This window comes from Prionailurus viverrinus, chromosome A3, assembly GCF_022837055.1.
Source record: "Prionailurus viverrinus isolate Anna chromosome A3, UM_Priviv_1.0, whole genome shotgun sequence".
Classification (NCBI taxonomy): domain Eukaryota; kingdom Metazoa; phylum Chordata; class Mammalia; order Carnivora; family Felidae; genus Prionailurus; species Prionailurus viverrinus.
This window is the reverse complement of record NC_062563.1, coordinates 24590151-24611263: the sequence shown is the minus strand read 5'-3', so window position 1 is coordinate 24611263 and position 21113 is coordinate 24590151. Positions and strand designations below refer to the sequence as shown.

General features: G+C 43.1%; 1 protein-coding gene across 1 annotated transcript in view; it reads right to left on the bottom strand.

Annotated features, from left to right (window-relative positions):
- PIGU (phosphatidylinositol glycan anchor biosynthesis class U) overlaps positions 1-21113 on the bottom strand; it is an 82884-nt gene that overhangs the window by 13765 nt on the left and 48006 nt on the right. Inside the window, exons 7-11 of the mRNA XM_047853974.1 lie at positions 19148-19245; positions 12295-12449; positions 10524-10667; positions 7709-7833; positions 281-423 (exon numbers count right to left, since the gene is read on the bottom strand). Of these exons, the coding sequence (XP_047709930.1) occupies positions 281-423; positions 7709-7833; positions 10524-10667; positions 12295-12449; positions 19148-19245 (665 nt within the window). The remainder of the gene's footprint in view (positions 1-280; positions 424-7708; positions 7834-10523; positions 10668-12294; positions 12450-19147; positions 19246-21113) is intronic.

Below are 21113 nucleotides of genomic sequence, written 5' to 3'. Positions count from 1 at the left end.
AGAGACAACCTGTGTGAGGCTCCGTTACTATTTGTAAACTAGTGATAACACTATCTCACAGACTTGCTGTGAGAATCAATGGGGTGATAGCTCAGCATGGTGCCCAGTAAATGCTGGCTGAATTCACCTTTCCTTTGCTCTCTTTAATCCTCTCTACTGGACCATGAGCTACTTCAGGCAAACTGTCCCCTCACTCACACCCAAACCCCTAGTTTGCAGAACCCAGGGCCTCTGCTGAATGTCTGAGGCTACAAAATGAATCCCCGTGCAGTGCTCTTACCTGCCCAACGTTGAAGGTCAATGTGATGGCATAAAAGAAATTAGAGTTGGCACTTCCTGCATAAATCCAGAGGTGCCACAGGACAGGGAAGAGCAGGGAGCAGACGATAATGATGCAGGCGAGGACAAAGATGTTTCTCAGGACTGCAAAGACAGACACTCACAGTTAACCAAACGTTGATTCTCCTTGGAACCCTTTCTTATGGGCATGGCTCCACAGGACGAAGAAGCCCAGGGAGAGCCTGGGTAGCTCAAAGGCAGAAACCCTCCCCCAGATTCAGAGACTCTGGGGTGCCAAGAGGCAAGCCTCAAACCCTTGAGTCAATGGCTCCCCATGCCCAAAGCTGGTGTGAAGTCCTACGTTTGGACTCTGCACCTCCCACTGTGGGCCTGGCTAGTTACAGGTGGCAATGCTGTGAATGCCTCTGGGTACCACAAAGGGAGCGTTTTAGCAAGACAATGCCCTCTGCCCCACAATCTAGGGGTGTCCAAGGGTAATTTCTCCCATCCCCAAGCAGGGTGCTGTCTGTCCACATGGGATCATGGACAGGAAGGGCAGTGTGAACCTATGGAGATTAGAGCCCCACGGTGAGTCTCTGTGGTGCCACAGCCCTGGGTCTTAGGAAATGCTTTCCATTTTCCTTAACTCACGTCTTAGGTTGTCTGCCTTGCTCTTCAAATGTCCTTCACTCTTCCTTGGAGGATTTGAAGAGCTCTTCTGACACCCTCCCTCTAACATCACCGCCCCACACTCCCAGAAGGATTGAAGAATCCCACCAGGGAGAGGCTCTCCCCAAAGCCCCAGGGAGGACCTGCTACACACGGTGGTATGGGCAGGCAGGCAGGCAGAGTGCAGCTGGAGGTAAGGAGCAGGACAGTGCAGCCCAAACTTGGCCTCAGAAATACAAAGACCTTGGTTAAAATCCCTGCTCTGCCAGCAAGTTTCTCTGTCTCAGCTTTCCTATCTCTAAAACAGGGCTAGAATAGGGTCTACTTCATAGGAGGTTACATGAATTAAACAAGATATGTGAAAAACCCGGCACAGATATATTACTATTTTCTAAGGCTGCTGTAACAAATCACCACAAACTTGGTGGTTTAAACAATACAGCTTATATTACAGTTCTGGGTCTCACAGGCTATAAAATCAAGGTACCTGTGTGCCCGCTGGAAACTCTAGGGCAGAAGCCATCCGTTTGCCTTTGCAGCGAGGCAGCAGCCTGAGTTCACCTCACAACCCCCTTCCTACTCCACCCAGCAATGCCAAATAAGTCCTTGCTACCCTGCATCACTCAGACCTCCTCTTTTGCTTCCCTCTTCCACTTTTTTTTTAGAAAAATAGACTTTAGTTTTTAGAGCAGCTTCAGGTTCACAGCAAAACCATATGGAAGAGATTTCCCTCCTCCAGCTCTTCCACTTTCTAAGGGCCCTTGCAGATTACACTGGGCTCACCTGGATAATCCAGACTAATTTCCCCATCTGAAAAGCCTTAACTTTAAGTCCTTTTGCCACATAAGGTAATATATTCACAGGTTCTGGGGATTATGTGGACATCTTTGTGGGAGGGAGCATTTTCTGCCTATCACACTGTGCTCCTCCTACCTTTTAACTCAATTAGGGGTATGTGACAGTAGGATTATGTGCTATTTTTATTTCTTTCTTTACACTTTATTGTATTTTAAAGAAAGTAATAAGTATTACTTAAAATAAACTAAGAGAGCACCTTAAAAAAATTTTTTTTAACGTTTATTTATTTTTGAGACACAGAGAGACAGAGCATGAACGGGGGAAGGGCAGAGAGAGAGGGAGACACAGAATCGGAAGCAGGCTCCAGGCTCTGAGCCATCAGCCCAGAGCCTGACGCGGGGCTCGAACTCACGGGCTGTGAGATCGTGACCTGAGCCGAAGTCGGACGCTTAGCCAACTGAGCCACCCAGGCGCCCCAAGAGCACCTTTAAAAAAAACAACTTACCACTGGGTCTGGGTCCCAGCAGGCACTTAATGAACAGAAGTTCCCTTCCCCTCTCTGATCCTGACCTTTAGGAAATCCCTTCCTCCAAATCAGAGTCTGGGGAGACTTAAGAGATGGGAGCCTCCCAAACATTGAGGTCGTTTGTCCTGGCTGTACGCACACTTGGTAGAACTGCTATACCAGGGTTTCATGCATCAGAAGGGGGACTGGATTACACATGTGATTCTCAATTCTGGCTGCAAAATAAAATCACCGGGGGAGCCCTACCTGGACTAAGTATATCAGAGTGTCTCGGGGTGGGGCCTAGATACCCGTATTAGTTTGTAACTGCTTCTCTGGTGAGTCCAATATGCAGCCAGCACTTCCAACCAAAGGATGACAGCTGCAGACCCCTGGCAAATAAGACATCCAGACCAGTCTGCGACAGATTTCACTGGTCTGTGTCACAGTCACAATAATCAGAACAAGGTAGTTCAGAGTTCTTGTTAAAGGCGAATGTTTTGAATTTAAGATTCATGAGAAGTGACAGGTGTCTCTTTGTTCCTGATTGTTGTTAAAAAGTCCTTTCTCAGGGTGCTTGGGTGGCTCAGTCCGTTAAGCATCTGACTTTGGATTTCGGCTCAGGTCATGATTTCATGGTTCGTGAGATCAAGCCTGGAGCCTGTTTGAGATACTCACTCTCTCTCTCTCTCTCTCTCTCTCTCTCTCTCTCTCTCTCTCTCTCTCTCTCTCTCCCCCTCCCTCCCTCTCTCCCTCCCTCCTTCCTCTCTCTCTCTGCCCCTTCCCCACTCTCACTCTATGTCTCTCTCTCTCAAAATAAACATTTTTTTAAAAAGTCCTTTTATGGGGGCGCCTGGGTGGCGCAGTCGGTTAAGCGTCCGACTTCAGCCAGGTCACGATCTCGCGGTCCGTGAGTTCGAGCCCCGCGTCAGGCTCTGGGCTGATGGCTCGGAGCCTGGAGCCTGTTTCCGATTCTGTGTCTCCCTCTCTCTCTGCCCCTCCCCCGTTCATGCTCTGTCTCTCTCTGTCCCAAAAATAAATAAACGTTGAAAAAAAAAATTAAAAAAAAAAGTCCTTTTATGGGGGCACCTGGGTGGCTCAGTCAGTTAGGCGTCCGACTTCAGCTCAGGTCATGATCTCATGTTCTGTGAGTTCGATCCCCGCATCGGGCTCTGTGCTGACAGCTCAGAACCTGGAGCCTACTTTGGATTCTGTGTCTCCCTCTCTCTCTGCCTCTCCCCCACTCATGCTCTTTCTCATTCTTAAAAAATAAATAAACATTAAAAAAATTTTTTTAAAAAGTCCTTTTATGAAATGGTGATGAATGGCTGGCAGTTGACTGTTTTAATGTTGTCAGCAAAATAAGTTGGCAACTCTGTCACCAGAGTTTAAAAAAAAATGTTAGTGGTCTGTGAACTCCCGTACTTTGGAAACACTGGCACGGAGAGCTTGCGGGGTCCTTTTTTCCTGACCTGAAAGTTCCATGATTCTGGGTTTTCAAAGCTGGGAGGGTAAAGCCCTGACTCAAGCCTTCCCGAGACTGTAGGGAAAGCCTCCTCCTTGCTCCCAGAACAAGAAGTATGGGAAAGGGTTATGTGCACGGAGAATTACTATTATTAAACAATGTTACAACCTCAAGAAAGGAGAAGAAACCTTTGCCATTCCTCCACTCCCACATCACTATTTACATTTCTCAGTGGTTCTTTCTGATCCCCTGGGCTGAAAAAAATCTATGCTATTCCTAAAACAAATCCTGTGGCCTGAGAGCCCAGGTAGGCCTTTGTTCCCTGCCTCTAGCCACTCTGGATTTCAGACAGGGTGACAAGAAGGTAACAAAGTGCACAGAGACTGGGAAGGCTCCCATGAGGCTCCTGGCTGCAATTACAAACAGCTGCAAAGATACATTCCCATGTGCCTGGAGGAACTGTCACCAGCATCCAGTTGGCTTCTGGCCTGTGGTGACCTTTGCAAGAACCGGGAGCTGCTACTCACTCTTGCTGGCTGACAGGCCAGAGGATTAAAGCTATACACCAGAACACACAGAGCTGGGACCTGGGGCACAGGACAGCTTGTTCCAGGCACCAGGTGTCAGAGATGACCAGGACCTAATGAGACGAAAAGCTCACCCTTCCTTAGACTTACTGGGTCAGATGGAATCAGATTCCCTACTACACCCACGGTGGCTTATCCAGTCTCTGCCTCGGTTGCTGACAAGCTGAAACTTCAGGCAAGTCACCTTCCCTCTCTGAGCCTCAGTCACTCAGAAATAAAATTCCACTTGAAGAATCCAGTCCAACTGGCAGGAGTGGGGGGGGGGGGGGAGGGGGACTGGGAGCTTCAAAGGTGCTTATTATGTTATTATTCTCTTTAATTTGTCTGGTTTTTTAATCCACAGTCTCTTATATTTATACAATAGTTAATAAAAACAACACACACACGAATACAGCCTTTGGTAACTGGATCTTTCAGCTGGACCACTGTAGGCTAGCACCAGCTCTGCCAGCAGGCTGTTCCCTAACACCACAATTGTGTGTCTGTATGACTCATCCTGATCCCAAGCACCACAGAGTCCCAGCGTCTGGGGCCTATACTTGGGGCAGGGCCGACATACCTCGTCTCCTCCCCACTGGCCAGGACAGGAAAACAAAAAGGTGAATGTGTGAGCAGGCATGTTAGCACTGGCAACTAATGTTTAAACTGAATTCTTAGCCACATTACAAGTCTGAGTACCTTCACCCTAGACTCACAGACTTCTCAGTCTCCACTCATGGGTCCAAAGGACTAGGATGGAGATGCTCTTGGCTGAATGTAATGACTCACAGCTGTCATGACCCAAACAGATACCCTGAGCATGAATATTCTCTGCCACAGTTGCTGGCCACTGGGGGCAGGGGGCTGTAGGGGGGCGGGGGTGGTGGCAGAGGGCAGCCCACATTCTATGCAGAGTCTTCAGTCAAGCTGAACTGTAAACTATTCGCCCAGACAGCCAGCAACAGCATCTATTAGATCATCTAGGTTTCTGGGAACCCCATCCTTAATTTCTTTGCGTCAACCCGGAGGGCATAAAATAGCTTATTTCAAGCTTTGAAAAGTATGTTCATTCCAATGACCCTGAATGACTCTACCAATCCTGAAGCTTTGATCACGGAATTATGTAGGAAACCCCCCCTGCATGATTCTTACTAATGGTAACTGCAGTGCTATTTATATACATTATTTCTCAAACTTAAAACACCCCTGGAAGATATTCTCCCCATTTTACAGATTAAAAACCGAGTGACTCAGAAAGGTTAGATGAATTTCCTAAAAAGAGAGAGCTGGTAATGGGAAAGCCAGGATCCAGATTCAAGTCTTTCTGGCTCCAGACTGTGTTCAGCAATATGGGATGAAATATTTTTAAAAAAAATTTTTTTGAATGTTTATTATTGAGAGAGAGAGAGAGAGAGAGAGAGAGCGAGAGCGAGCATGAGCAGGGGAGGGGCAGAGAGAGAGGGAGACACAGAATCCAAACCACGCTCCAGGCTCTGAGCTGTCAGCACAGAGCCCGATGTGGGGCTCGAACTCACGAGCCTTGAGAACATGACCTGAACCAAAGTCGGACGGATGCTCAACCAACTGAGCCACACAGGCACCCCGGGATGAAAGATTATTAAGGGCAAGAGACAGCTAAGAAAAAAATGACTCTACTTCTGAGGAAAGAGGATCAATGTCCCCAAGACCCACACTGTCACAAACTGGGGCATGTCCACATGTTTGGTGGCCTCATGATTTGTCACTGGCTACTCTGCTGGGGGGCGGGGGCACCAGACTGACTCTGAGCCTGCTGGACTGGGTGATTCTTATCTGTGCAATGAGGATGTCATAGGCAGAAAACGCCACTTACTCCTCCCAATCAGGCAGGACTGGTCACTGCCCCACAGGCCACCACCAAGAGCAGTGTGCCTTGCCCGCCCACTCTGCTGTTTACCTTAGCTCAGAGGCCCAGTCTTACAGGTAGGTTTCCTTCTGGCAGCTGGTCAGTTTCACTTCCTGGTTGACACCCAGGCATCCCCAAACAATAACAAAGATTTCCTTCCTCTGAAGCCTGTCCTCCCCAAGTTCACTCTTGATACCTGGCTGTGCACTCACTGCAGGCAAGGAAAATTCCATAGCTCCCTTCCCATTTTAGATTAGAGAATCGAGTATTGGGCACTGACACTGCCTGTTTATTACAGGGCTTAAAAACTCACCCAAAAACATGTGCTGAGTTGTGTGGGTCAGGTCTGATCCTGGGTGCTGGGGACACAGAGGTGAGTGAATCATAAGTCTGCCCCCAGGGAGCCCACAAACACTGAAGAGAACCCATGCAGAGGGCTAAAAGCCCAACTGAGGAAAATACTGGCAGCCTCGGAAGCATAACTAGCCCACTGTATGCCATCTTCTGAGGAGGGACATGGTTAGAGCTGCAGGGGTCTTCAGAGCAGATAGATGTCCAGTGTTCTATAAACATTTAGGTGCAATGCTGGGAAATGGTTCAAAGACCAAGGTCTAGTGTTCCACTGTCCAATGCAGTAGCTACCAGCCATGTGTGACTTTTTAAATTTAACTACATTTCAGTTAAAAATTCAGTTTCTCTACAAGCTCCTGGCTGGCTCAGTCATTAGAGCTTGGAACTCTTGATCTCAGAGCTGTGAGTTTGAGCTCTACACACTGAGATTATTTAAAAAATAATAATAAAATAAAATCTTCAGGGGCACCTGGGTAGCTCAGTTCGTTAAGCGTCTGACTTTGGCTCAGGTCATGATCTCATGGTTCGTGAGTTTGAGCCCCACGTCAGGCTCTGTGCTGACACCTCAGAGCCTGGAGCATTCTTCAGATTCTGTGTCTCCCTCTTTCTCTGCTCCTCCCTTGCTCACACTTGCTCTCTCTCTCCCTCTCTCTCAAAAATGAACATTAATTTTTTTTAAATAAAGTCTTCAAAAAAAATTCAGTTTCTTAGTCATACTAGTGGCTATCCTATTGTACTGTGCAGATATAGAACATTTCCATCACCACAGATAATCCTACTGGATAGCACTAGCTACAGGCTCACAGCAAGCCCTTCCACTTACCTGTCATATAATCTTGAACAAGTGGCTCTACCTTTCTGTACCTCAGTTTTTTAATCTGCAAAATGGTGTTATTTTTCCCTCCAAGACTGGTGTGAAGATAAAATGACCTAATGCATGTAACACTCCTAAAACCACAGTGGCCAGGTAGGTACTAAGTGACCAAAATATGGTAGTTATTTTTATTACCATCACTAGTCTGTAGTACCCAGCAGGCGGACACTGCCTCGTGTCATTCCCTCTCTCCCGGTGCTGCCAGCACACCAGATGCCAGGCAAATGCCTATCAATCTCCTTTTCCGTGTCTGTCTTATCCAGGGACCAGGCTGACACAAATCTGCCACCACAGGGTTAGAGGTGGGAGTACTCACATCTGTAGAGATGGTTCCACACAGGGAAGAAGGCCATGTAGAGGGCCACGTCCCCCACTGTTGGGTAGGACTTGAAGATGGAGATGATGGCAATCTGAATGAACATGAAGAAGACAGGGTGCTCCCTGGGGTGGGGTGGGGCAGGCAGAGAGGGAGAGATCAGTCAGGGACCAGGCACACCCAAGACTCCTGACCCCATCCCTCAAACCCCAAAATACTCTCAAGTGGACTTCAGGTAGGGGCTGGCTCTGCTACCCAGAAGACATGGGACCAGACCAAGCAGCAAAGCAGAAAACTGCAAGGACACAGAGTTGCCCAGAGGTGGTGAGGAGGGCCCAGCAAACACTAGAGCAACAGCCCATTGCCCCCCACACCCCAGTTCTGAGCCTTCCCCGGCAAGAGTCACTGAGGAAGAAAACAAATGAAGTCAGCTTCATTACTGGGCTTTCATAGCTGCTGTCAGAGTAATCAGGCAGCCTCCCTTGCCAGAGGCCCCTCTGACACCCAGACCCCAGGGCAGGAAGTGCCTCCTTGCTGATGCTCTTTTTCTCTGACAGTAAGGCCAGTGGAGTCTACACACACTTAGCTATGATGAGCTCCTTTCCAGAAAGAGAAGTGAGAGCTGCAGGCAGCTTTTCAGCGCTTTTGGGCTGGAACTGGAGTTTTGTTACCTTAAACAACAATAACAGCTAGCATTTCCTAAACCCTCATGCTGTGACAAGTTCCGTCCTAGGCCCTCTCCTTGTGCTGTCACATGGGATCCTCACTATACCTCCCCTACTCCTTGAGGTAGGCAATATCATCACCCATACTTTGCAGATGAGGAAAGAGGTTCAGATAAGGTAGGTGAGTTAGTAAGCGGTGGAACTGTTTATCTCCAGAACTCCTGAGCAGCACCAAGACTGTTCTCCTGAGTGCCTAGCGTGATCACAGCTCTGGTCAGGAAGGGTGTGGACAGAGCTCAATCTCCAGCGTTCCTCCGAGGGCTGACCAAGTGCTACAAGGAAGCCAACAGAGAGGCCAGATCTACACCCTCCCCAGCTGTACCTAAACAACATGCATGTGGCCTACTTCTGCACACTACCTGGATGCCCAGCTCATAAAGGCTTTCTTCAGAGATTAATGGCAGTTATGTCTTGCAGGGCAAAGGTCAGGGTGACTCAATGGGTGTAAGTCTGAGATGTGGAGACAAACATGTACACGCCCCAAACACTCTAGCAGTTTTACACAACAAATGCTTCAGACTCAGCCTGGCAAGTTTCAGTGCTATAGGCTCTCGAAGGGTCCAGCTAGCCCAGTGAGCATCTTCCTAAAAACAATTCAAATCACTGGCTGTGGGCTTTTTAGGTAGCTGGTAAGAGCTGCATGAAGAGCTTAATGGCCTATGAAAAGGCCAGTGAAAATCCAGTGACAAGAAACATGGAGACTAGAATCCCCTGCAATACTGTCTGGGGAGAGTTGGTCAGAAGGGCCCTGTTCCCACAAAGCTAGCACTGGAAGCAAACACTGCAGGGGCTGGAGAGTCAGTGGAGCTTCAGATCCAGCCATAGGAAGGCAGCAGTGGAGAAAGTCACTTCATATAGTCTGTCCCCACAACCCTGAGGCCCTGGCCTGGGGTGGGTGGAGGTGGGGGGGGGGGGGGGGTCACGTGACAGTGCTGCTGTAGTCTACCCAGAAGCACCTGTGGCCTTTCACACGCAGACAATGAAAGGTGCTACAGAGTGAGGAAAGGTGTTCCAGGCTCCCAGCTTCTCTCAGCCCAGTGGCTAGGCCTGACCAGATCAAGGGCAGAGACTGGGTGTGACAGATAGCTGGAGAGCTTGGCTGGGCAAGGCTGCCAGAGTTCCAGAGACTGCCAGGCCAAGGAAAGTTTTCTGTCAGATGCCAGGCCAAGGCTCTGTCATGGGAAGGAGGCATGAGCTCTGAGCTTTTACAGAATGGGAACCATGTGCATTGGTACACTGGCCATGAAGACTGGCAGGAAGGTTAGAACAGAGAACTCAGGTTCTTGAAATTTAAACCAAACTCTCTTCTAGGTTCCCTGGACTATCAATGCATATCTGTATGCTTCAGTGCCTCTTTTCCCTGCTCTGGTAATAGAACATTTTCCAGGGACTACTACAAGTGATCTCTCTCAGGAGTTTGGCATAGTGCCAGGGGATGAGTATAGATGTTGGAGACAAACTTTGGTCTGAATCTCAGCTCCACTACTTACTAGCTGTGTGACTCTGGGAAAATCACTCCACTTCTCTGAATGTCCATTTCCTCAACTATAAAATGGGCGTAATGATAATAAAATGATGCCTACTTCCAAGAGATGCCAGAAGGGTTAGGTATAAATACATTTCAGAAAACCTAAAAAGGGCTGGGATGGAGCCAGGCTCAATACATGTTAGTTTTCTTCTGCTGCAGAAGAGACAAGTCTTAAAGGAAATTGATCAGAAGATTAAACAGACCTGCAGGTGGCCAACCTCCCAACTAACACATCCTGAGTATCCATTGTCACTGGGCTAGATGCACTTTTTCTAAAGACCCTTTATAACTCCAAACCCTTCCTCTATCCAAAATAGCAAGTGGGTTCAGTAGCACTGTGGGCTCAAAGTGAAGCTAGGGGAAATATCAGGGTGCTCCCTGCAGCCTGCACTCATGTGTGACTCAATTGCTGGCTATGGCTACTGGCACCTGAGGCCATTAAAGGTAGGGTTCCCTGGAGAAAGATGGCATAAACGTGAGAGAGGATACTCCTAGTTTGAAAGGTGCCTGTAAGACTACAAATGGCTCTGCAGACAAAGAAACAGCAGGTCCAACCACTTACTTTAGCTTTATGGCTAAGGGAATGGTGTAGAAGAAGACGTTGATCTGAAACACACATACAAAGAAGAGGCTGAAGTGCTCAAACATCTCCGCGAAGAAGTACCAAAAAAGACCGATGTTTGGAGTGAGATCTGGAACAGAAAGTCTGGAATGAAGAAAACAAAGAGGGAGAAAAAAAGAGAGCCAAATTTTAAATGGTCTGCCTTGACCTGGTTTTCTCCTAAAGAATCTGGTCACTATTGGGCAGCCAAAGATGACTTTGTCCCCACAGTTATCAGGATGTGAGGGGCCCTACAGGCACCCTGGATATAGGTAATTAATAAAAACAAGAGGCAGAGAAACAGAGAATGATAACCCATAACAAATATCAACTAAACCAAATTCTGGCATGCATCAAAGATCTGAAATGAGGCAGGATTTGGGCTAGAAGTCAAAAGACCAGCCCCTCTTTTACTGCCTAAAATATATATGTTTAAATTTAGGAGATACCCAGGATATACAAGAGAGGAATGGGTTTTAAACAGACAGTATCTATTTGGGGCATTCCAAAGACTTGCCCAGAGGAGCGAGCTCAAAGATCCTGCTGCTCCCCATTCTTGCTCCACATCCTGACAACAGGAGCCAGAGACTGAGTGCCTGACACTGCAGTGACTTCTGGAGTCTTGAGGAAGCACCGGCAGGTTCCAGCTAGGATCCCGGATCTCATTTGAGAAATAAGGGTTTCACTGGAAAACTTTTGTCTAGTTCTATTAGATAAAGATTGGTTGCAAATCTGGCTCTTCTAAAAATTTACATTATATGTCTTATTTTCAAAAACACAGAATTGGAACTGATGTCAATTCACGATTTTAAAAGGGCAGTAAGTGGAGCATGAAGAAGGAAGAAATAGGCAATGGCTCATGGTCAGAGTGCACTGACCAAGGCCTCCACCCAGAGCAATTCTTTGCCTCCTGCTGTGACTACATTTCCTTTTCTGTGAAATGAGGTAAAGAACACAATCCTGTGGGCCAGCAAAAACCAGGAAAAGCTTTTCACTGGCATTACAAACTCTTACTTAAAGCTCAGCATGAAGAGCTACAAGTTATGCATAGCCAGGATTTAACACAAATTAGCAGTCCAGAATTCCAAAGGGGAGTCTGCCCCTCCAGATCCCCTCCCCACCCTGACAGATTTAACTATCACCTCAATGGGCTGTGAGGTCCCTGAGGCTTGAGCAGCGACCTTCCTGTCCTCCTCAGCATACTACACAGAGAGTACTGGGAAACGTCTGCAGAATTCATACTCCATTTTTATTTTCTCTAAAAGTTTGACACGTGGGAGGTGGCTTTATTTTAAAACTGTCAGAGACCCTCTTGCAGTAGAGGAATGTATCCATTCCTGTTTAGGACTGAGCCAAACCCTTCCAGGCAGAGGCTGGTAGTTGCTTCAGATGTTCCTAGAGAGTGCTCTTTAATCTCACAGGATCAAAGGTACGCACTAGACCTGTGGTTCTCAAAGTCTGCTCTTCCCTGGACCAGCAGCATCAGCATCACCTGAAAACTTGTTAGAAATGTAAATTCTTGGTTCCTATCCCAAATTTACTTAATCAAAACCTCTAGGGGTGGGGCCCAGAAATCTGGGTGTTAATAAGCCCTGCAGGTGTTTCTGGTGCACACTGAAGTTTAAGGACCCCTGTATCTTGATGCTCCCTATGGTTGCGCACCCTCTGATTCCACCTGGAGTTGTGAAAAACAAATTAGCTTCTAGAGTTTTCTAATGAAGTCATTACTTACATGAAGCCATATACTGCAGGGATGAAGTCCCAGGAGCTGAGAAGGAAGAAGGAGAGGCAAATGATTACCACTAGGCTTCCCACGTACATCATGGCATACTCCCAAGAGAAGATCCAGAAAGCTTTGCTCTTCACTTTCACAGGTATATACTGCCGCTAGGAGAGAGGGCAAAATGGTACATTTAGGGATGTCAAGGACAGAAAGAAGTTATCAGCTTAAACTTCAAGATCCCTTCTGCAAAGCACAGGACACAGAAAAATGGAAAATCAAAGGACTGAAAAGGATTTCCTTGTGTTAAACCCTAACCAAAAGAAAACAAGTTTAATTATACTATTACCAGATAAAATAAACTTTGATGTAAAAAGTATTACAGAAATTAAGATGTTTCATAATGATAAAAGGTGCAATTCATCAGAAAGATGTAACAGCTTTAAACCTGTATGTACCTAATAACACAGTCTCAAATATATAAAACAAACATGGACAGGGCTACAAAGGAAAAATGAACATAACCATCATCAGTAGATAACTGATAGATCACAGAGACAACAATCAGGAACCAAGTAGGAAATATGAATAACACATTTTCTTTTTAAAGGTTTAAAAAAGTTTATTTATTTATTGGGCTGGGGGGGTGGGAGGGAAGGTGCACAGGGAAAGAGAATCCCAAGTAGGCTTCACTGCAGCACTGAGCCTGACACAGGGCTCAATCCCACAAACCATGAGATCATGACCTGAGCCAATTCAAGGGTTGGACACTTAACCAACTGAGCCACCCAGGTGCCCCTGAAGAGCACACTTTTAATAAATTTGTAACTTCTTTGAGAATGAGTCAGGGAAAAAAAAAAGAAAAGAAAAGAAAAAAATCTGTATATCCAGATAGATACAGAAAATGTGGCAAAATGGTAACTGGGTAATCTAAATAAAAGGTACTTATTATACTAGTCTTCCAACTTTTCTAAAGCATGAAAAAATTAGGGAAAAACTAATTCAAGAAGAAACAAAATTTGAATGGTCCTATAAGCATTTAAGAAACTGAATTAGTAATGAAAATTTTTCCCATAAAGAGTAGGCCCTAAGCAAAATAAGTCAGGCAGAGAAAGACAAATACCATATGATTTTACTCATATGTGGAATTTAAGAAACAAAACAGATGAACACAGGGAAAGGGAAGGAAAAATAAAACAAGGTAAAAACAGAGGGAGGCAAACCATGAGAGACCCTCAACTATAGAGAACAAACTGAGGGTTGCTGGAGGGAAACTGGGTGAGGTGATGGGCTAAATGGGTGATGGGCATTAAGGAGGGCACTTGTGATGAACACTGGGTGTTATATGTAAGTGATGAATCACTAAATTCTACTCCTGAAACCAATACTGCACTATATGATAATTAACTTGAATTTAAATAAAAACTTGGAAGGAAAAAAAAAAAAAAAAGAGCAGGCCCAGCCAGTTTTACAGGAAAGTTCTACCAACATTCAAGGTGATTCTAATCTTACATTAATTCTTTCACAGCAAATATCATAAGCTTGATACCAAAACCATTTACCAACACGAATACAAAAATACTAAACGAAGTATTACCTAATATATTCAGCAATATATGATAAAATTGGGTTATAACTAGGTTGGACATATTCAAAAATCAAGGTTAATGCAACGTAAGAAAAGCTATTAATATATGTATCACAAACAGTTTAAAAGTAAATCATATTACTCAGCCATCAAAAAGAATGAAGTCTTGCCATATGCAATGACGTGAATGGATCTAGAGTGTATTATGCTAAGCAAAATAAGTGAGTCAGAGAAAGACAAATACCATATGATTTCACTCATGTGTGGAATTTAAGATGAACATAGGGGAAGGAAGAAAAAAGAGGCGGGAGGCAAACCATAAGAGACTCCTTTTTTTTTTTAATGTTTATTTATTTTTGAGAGAGAGAGACAGAGCATGAGCGAGGGAGAGGCAGAGAGACAGAATCTGAAGCAGGCTCCAGATGTCAGCACAGAGCCCGATATGAGGCTCCAACTCACGAGCCATGAGATCATGACCTGAGCCAAAGTTGGATGCTTAAATGAGCCACCGAGGTGCCCCAAGAGACTCTTAACTACAGAGAACAAACTAAGGGTTGCTGGAGGAGAGGTGGGTGGGGGGTAGGCTAAATGGATGATGGGTATTAAGGAGGGTACTTGTTGTGATGAGCACTGGTGTTTCATGTATGTGATGAATCACTAAATTCTACTCCTGAAATCAATATTATACTATATGTTAACTAACTAGATTTAAATAAAAATTTGAAACATAAAAAATTCATTAATTCAATGCAATAATGCAATCCCAGTAAAAATGCCAACAAGCTATTTTATGGAATTATACAAGATTAAAGTTTATATGGAAATATAAACATGCAAGGAATGAAGTACTAATACGTGCCACAACAGAGATGAACCTTGAAAACATCATGCTAAGTGAAATAAATCAGTCACAAAAGACCACATATTGTATGATTCTATTTATATGAAATGTCCAGGACAGCATATAAAGGCAAAAAGCGGAATACTGGTTGCTTAGAGCTAGAGGGGAAAGGGGAACTGGGGAAAAACAGAGAGTGACTTAATGGGCATAGGGTTTCTTTCTGGGTTATAAAAATGTTGTAGAATTGATTGTGGTAATGGCTGCACAACTCCGTGAATACACTAAAAATCACTGAATTGTATACTTTAAATAGGTCAATTGTTTGCTATGTAAACTATATCTTGATAAACAATAAAAGCTGTTAAAAGAAAAACACCATAAATAAGTCAAAAGACAAATGAAAAACTAGAAGAAAATATTTGCAGACAAAGGGTTAATAATAATTCTAATATATAAAGGATTCTTCAAAATGGAGAGAAAATAGATCAAAATGCAACAGAAAAATGAGCAGAAAAAATGAATAGACAATCCACAAATATGAAAACATGTTCAAACTCACTCATATTTTAAAAAATGCAAATTAAAACAACACTGAGATACCATTTCTCAGAATCAGACTGGCAAAGATTATTTAATGTGACAACACATTCTATTAGCAAGGCTGTGGAAAAATAGGCAATGTCATACATTCTTATGTCATACATAAGAATAAAAAATTATACAATCCTTATGGAGGGAAATTTAAAAAGACCTAAAAAAAACTACATATATACTTACCTTTGGATCCAGTAATTCTATTTCTAGAAATCTACCTTGAAGATATCCCTCCAACAACACGAAAATACATATATGCAAGGTTACTCATTAAAGCATTAACTATAATAGCAAAATACTGGAAACGATCTAAATTCCCATACAAAGGAGAAAAGTTGAAGAAACTATGGTACGTCCATATAATGAAGTCCTATGCTGCTGTAAAAAAGAAGATCTCTATGTATCAATATACAGTGACTTCCAGGAAATAATAGTAAAAAAAGCAAAGCACAAAAGAGTACCTAGAGTATGCTATCCTTCATATGCGAAAGAAGGAAATACACATGTGTCTGCTCATTTGTGCAAAAGAAATACAAGAAGGATAAACCAGAAACTAAAACCAGTTACTTGGAGTGACAGAGGAAGAAGGAAAAAGAAAAGAACAAGATAGCAGGGATGAGGGCAGGGTAATACTTCTCTGAATATGTTTTTTGTATAGCTGATTCTTAGAACCACAGCAATATTTCTTAGTCTCTTCACATACCCCCCCAAAAACCAAAAAACTAAAATCGACCAAGGTGTAGGGGAAATCCAAAATTAATACAAGCAGTAATAAATGAGCCTAACTATATGTCAAATTAATAAGATACCTACATTGAAGGGTTACATGGGAGAAGAAAACTAACCTGAGTGACTTTGAGAAATAGTAACCTGATGGAATTCTGTAATGCTAAAGACAAAAAGAACTACACATACGTGTTATAATCAAGTCAGTAGATATATTTCTTTTTTTAAAAAAGATTTATTTATTTATTTAAGTAATCTCTACATCCAAAGTGGGGCTCGAACTCATTACTCCAAGATCAAGAGTCACATGCTCCACCGACAGAGCCAGCCAGGCGACCCAGTACATATATTTCTGACCTGGGTATTTCTCACAGAAATTCTAGAACCACTTTATGTTGATTTTAGAACTGAACATATTAGCAAATATACTGCAGATAATGAAAGTTGGGCTTCCAACCATTAGAGAAAAATTATACACAAGGAAAAGGGACAGACTAAAGTGAACCCTTTGGTGTCAGACTGGACTCACTGGTATCAGTGTAAACAGGTATCAGTATGAAGAGATAAGGAGAAAACGAATTACAGACGTAGGGGCGGGGTTAGTATACATACATGTATTTCACAGCTGTCTGTTAGAAGCAATGCCGCCCAGATAACAATAAGCAGACCTATAATCCTCGGTTTCTCAATAACTTTCACCAATAAAAGCAACCAAGAGTCCTTGAAGAATTGATTCCAGGGCTGGAGCAGGGAAAATACAAGATGAACCTGGAACATCTTGAGGCACCAGAAAGAAAGGAAAGAAAGGCTCAAGAAGACAAGGCTAGTCAAAAAAACACAAAAGCCAATCTCAAAGAGCCCCCCCAATGGTCAAAGCTAGAAAAATTGTAGCAAAAAGCTAATATTAGTATTAGATTTTTCTTTTTTGAGGTGAAATTCACACACCACATGTTTAACTATTTTAAAGTACGCAATTCAGGTTCTTCAACAGTTGCCTTGAAAGAAGTCTGAGGTGGATGAAGGCTAGCTCCCACTCTACAATCTTGCTGCAAAGCAAACAAGTTCCAGACCAGATTCTGGCATACTTAACATTTATTAAACAAATATTCACTAGCAAGCAAGCACAGAGCAGTTCACACAAATCATTCTAGAAGGTCCATTAGTTGTTTCAATCACAGATTGTAAAAAAAGCTTCACTGGGGCACCTAGGTGGCTCAGTTGGTTGAGTATCCAACTTTTGATTTTGGCTCCAGTCATGATCCCAGGGCTGTGGAATTGAGCCCACATGGTTGTATCCATTTCTCCTAGTGCTCAGACTTTCTAAAGAATGAACTGTAAGTATGAAGTAATAAAGGAAATGCAAACAGCATACTATTATGTGGAAAAATTCTTGGATTCAACAAGAATCTAGAAAGAGAATCAAAGCAAAATAACTTCACAGTGCAATGAAACATCTATTAGACTAGCAACCATAACTCAAATTTGAAAAGCCAGTGCTGGCAGCCTGGGAGGAAATGGTTCACTACACTTTATTTTATTTTACTGTTTTTAAAGATTTTATTTTAAAGTAATCTCTACATGCAACATGGGGCTCAAACTTCCAACCTCAAGATCAAGAGTTGAATGCTCTATCAACTGAGCCAGCCAGGCGCCCGTGGTTCACTCTAGACACTTTTGGTGGTACTACAAATGGGCTCAAGCTTTTTGGTGAACACTCTGGTCTTGCATAATAAGGACTAAGAAAATTCTCACACCTTTGGGTCCAGTGAGTCACCTGGAGTTACATACTTTAAGGAAATAAAGAAAACTAACTTTCTATACTATTTATATCAATGACAACCAGGGCATATCTCAAATTCCCTAAACAGGATGAAGACCAAGCTAATCATGAATCACTGTGTACATCAAGACAAAGACATATTATGAAGTCACTTAAAATGACAAGCATATAGCCTATTCCAATAAATGGAGGTATACACTCAGTTTTAGGAACAGTGCTTTTTTTTTTTTTTAAGTTGACTTATTTATTTTGAGAGAGAGAGGGTGTGGAGCAGAAAGAGAGGAGGAGAGAGAATCCCAAGCAGGCTTTGCCCCATCAGCACAGAGCCCAATATGGGGCTCAAACTCATGAACCATAAGATCATCATGACTTGAGCTGAAATCAAGAATAGGACACTTAACTGACTGAGCCACCTAGGCATCCCAGAAACAGTGTTTATAATTGAGAACAAAAGCTCTGAAATCAGATATTTCTTGGTTTGAATTGTGGCACTGTCCTCTGTACACTTTCAAGAAATGTTTCTCTTCTAAAAACGGATTTGGACCATGCAGGACCTGAAAATGGTTACTTGCTCTTGAGGAAATATGTGTATTCTCATTGGTGTGGAAAAGGCAGACAGTCAGAGGGCAAGTTCTTGCATCAGGATGCTTGAGTTCATATCTCAGCACTGTCATTTGTTGGCCATGTCACCTTAGGCAAGTAACTATGCCGGCCAATATTCCAGCTGCAATTCATGGATGTATTATGGCTAATAATAGACTAATACATGGCTAACACTATGACCTACATCAAAAGTTCTTATGAGGTTGAAATGAAATGATGCCTGCAAAGTGCTCAGTATAGTGTCAGACATAGTAAGTTCTCAGTAAATATCAGCAATCTGTATTCTTCAATTAATATTTATTGATCACTCACCATGGTCCCAGGATTGCATTACGTACACCCACAACGTTTAATTCCTACAAGAACCTTACATGATGAGTGCTGTTATACAGAAAAGTTTTTTAAAAATGAGCTCAAAGAGGGGTCTATGAATATTAGATGAGAGAAGGAAAATGCAAGATGGTTGGTAGATTCCAACTACACACACATAAAATGAAATACACTTAAACATTTGCAATGTTATGCATAATTAGAACTTAATGGTCACTACGCCCATTTTGTTTAAAGTTAGTCAAGTTTCTTTGTTTGTGTTTTCAAGTAGAAGCAAGTACATGTGAGACAGGGACCCGGTCCCATTGCCTTTATTGAGCCATGTCCTTCATTGCCCCAGGCAGTGACTGGGCCATGTATTAAATGTCACTTGAGTGTTGGCTTCTGACCAGCAAGTGCTTACCTGGAGGAGATAGAGGAGTCCTGGAACAAACAAGGTGAGTGGGTACAGAGACTGGTATGTTGCTAAGGCAAGAAAAATAGCACTGAGGAAGGCACTACCTGTAAAAGGAAAAAAAAAAAAAAAAGAAAGAAAAAAGAAAGAAAGAATCCAGCTTTATCAATCAGGATTAGACTCAGCAAGTCCCAAAAACAAGAAACTTTCTGTAACTGGTCAAATAAGCTCTTGTCAAATATCTCCTGGTGCACAAGGTGCTATGTAAACTCACAGATTGATTTCCCATGAAAGGAAACCTAAGAACTCAAAACCATTTACCTTTAGCAACCTGAGACCCCTCAAGTATGTTTCCTGTAAAATTTTCAGACTGAATAAAGGGATCAAGTCTATTAATATCTATGTCCAATTTAACTTATCAACTAAGTCCACAATTATTGCTTAAGCAATTCAGAGCTATGAAACCTATCCTTATTTTACAATACCCTTTCCTTATGGACTATCTTCAGGTCATGTGTTTATCATTAAAGTATATTAATTTTTATTAATAATTTCCCCATTTCCTACATAAAATGGCCCACTATGGAATTATTAAACATGATGTTACAACAAATTTGCAATGACATGGAAAGATATTTATAACATCCTATTAATTGAAAGTTATAAAAGAGATATACACTATGATCTCATTTAAAAGAAAACATGCAGGGTATGCCTGAGTGGCTCAGTCAGTTACGTGCCTGACTCTTGATTTTGGCTCAGGTCATGATCTCTCAATTCATGGGTTCAAGCCCTGTGTCAGGCTCTGCATGAATAGCACGGGGCCTGCTTGGGATTCTCTCTCTCCCTCTCTCTCTGCCCCTCCCTTGTATGCACTCTCTCTCTCAAAATAAATAAATAAACTTAAAAAAAAAAAAAAACACATGCATAAGTAAATTAAAAAAAAAAAAAGACTAAAAGACGAGGCCCAAAGTTCACAGTGGTTTTTTTTTTCTCAGTGGTTGGATTACTAATTTTTTTTTAATTTTTGCTTCTCTGTATTTTCTAAGTTTTCTTTTTTTGAAATTTTTTTAATGTTTCATTTATTTTTGAGAGATAGAGACAGAACATGAGTGAGGGAGGGGCAGAGAGAGAGGGAGACACAGAATCTGTCAGCACAGAGCCCAACGTGGGGCTCAAACCCATGAACTGTGAGATCATGAGCTGAGCCGTAGTTGGACACTTAACCGACTGAGCCACCCAGGCATCCCTCTAAGTTTTCTATAATGAACATCCTTTGTTTATGTCATAAGAAAAAACTGATTTCTTTTTTAAAAAACCAAATAGCTAGTCTCTTTCAGATGTTTTAGACAACAGAGTACCCTAAAACCAAAGCTAGAGAACACAAATTAGCAACAGAGGTTTCAGAGTGGCCCAGAAATCAGTAGAGTGACAGTTCAAGGCTGTTATCTTGTGATGATAATGTTTCATAACTGACAGGTCTTGTGGTCACTCTCATTAGTGTAGGTCAACTGTTTACTGGAAATAAGATATCCTCTCAATGGTGTTTAATTAAAGGAGTAACCAGTACCTCCACTCAGGAGTTTTACCCTCTCCCAACCCAGCTCCAGAAACAAACAGAAGGACATGATCCATAGGATTTTTTGCCCACCAAAGTAGTCTATTTCCTTGATCTAAGAGCCACCTTGGAAGAGGAGGGTTACAAATATGACTACTTTACAGGAGAGTGAGTGGAGACAAGAGAACTCTGAGGGCTTCATACCTCAAACCAAAGAAACTCATCAGCTAGGAACAATTCCTGGTTGAAAGAAAGTGGAAGGAAGGCAGAAAAAGGAGGAAGCTGGAAATAAAAGACCAAGGACAGAATTCTAAGGGCTGGGCTGGGCTGTTTTGCATTGCTGATCAGTGCCAGGCATGATGTCCTGTGTCCAGGGTGCTTGTAAACATGACTGAGCAGGGACAGGATCATGCCTAG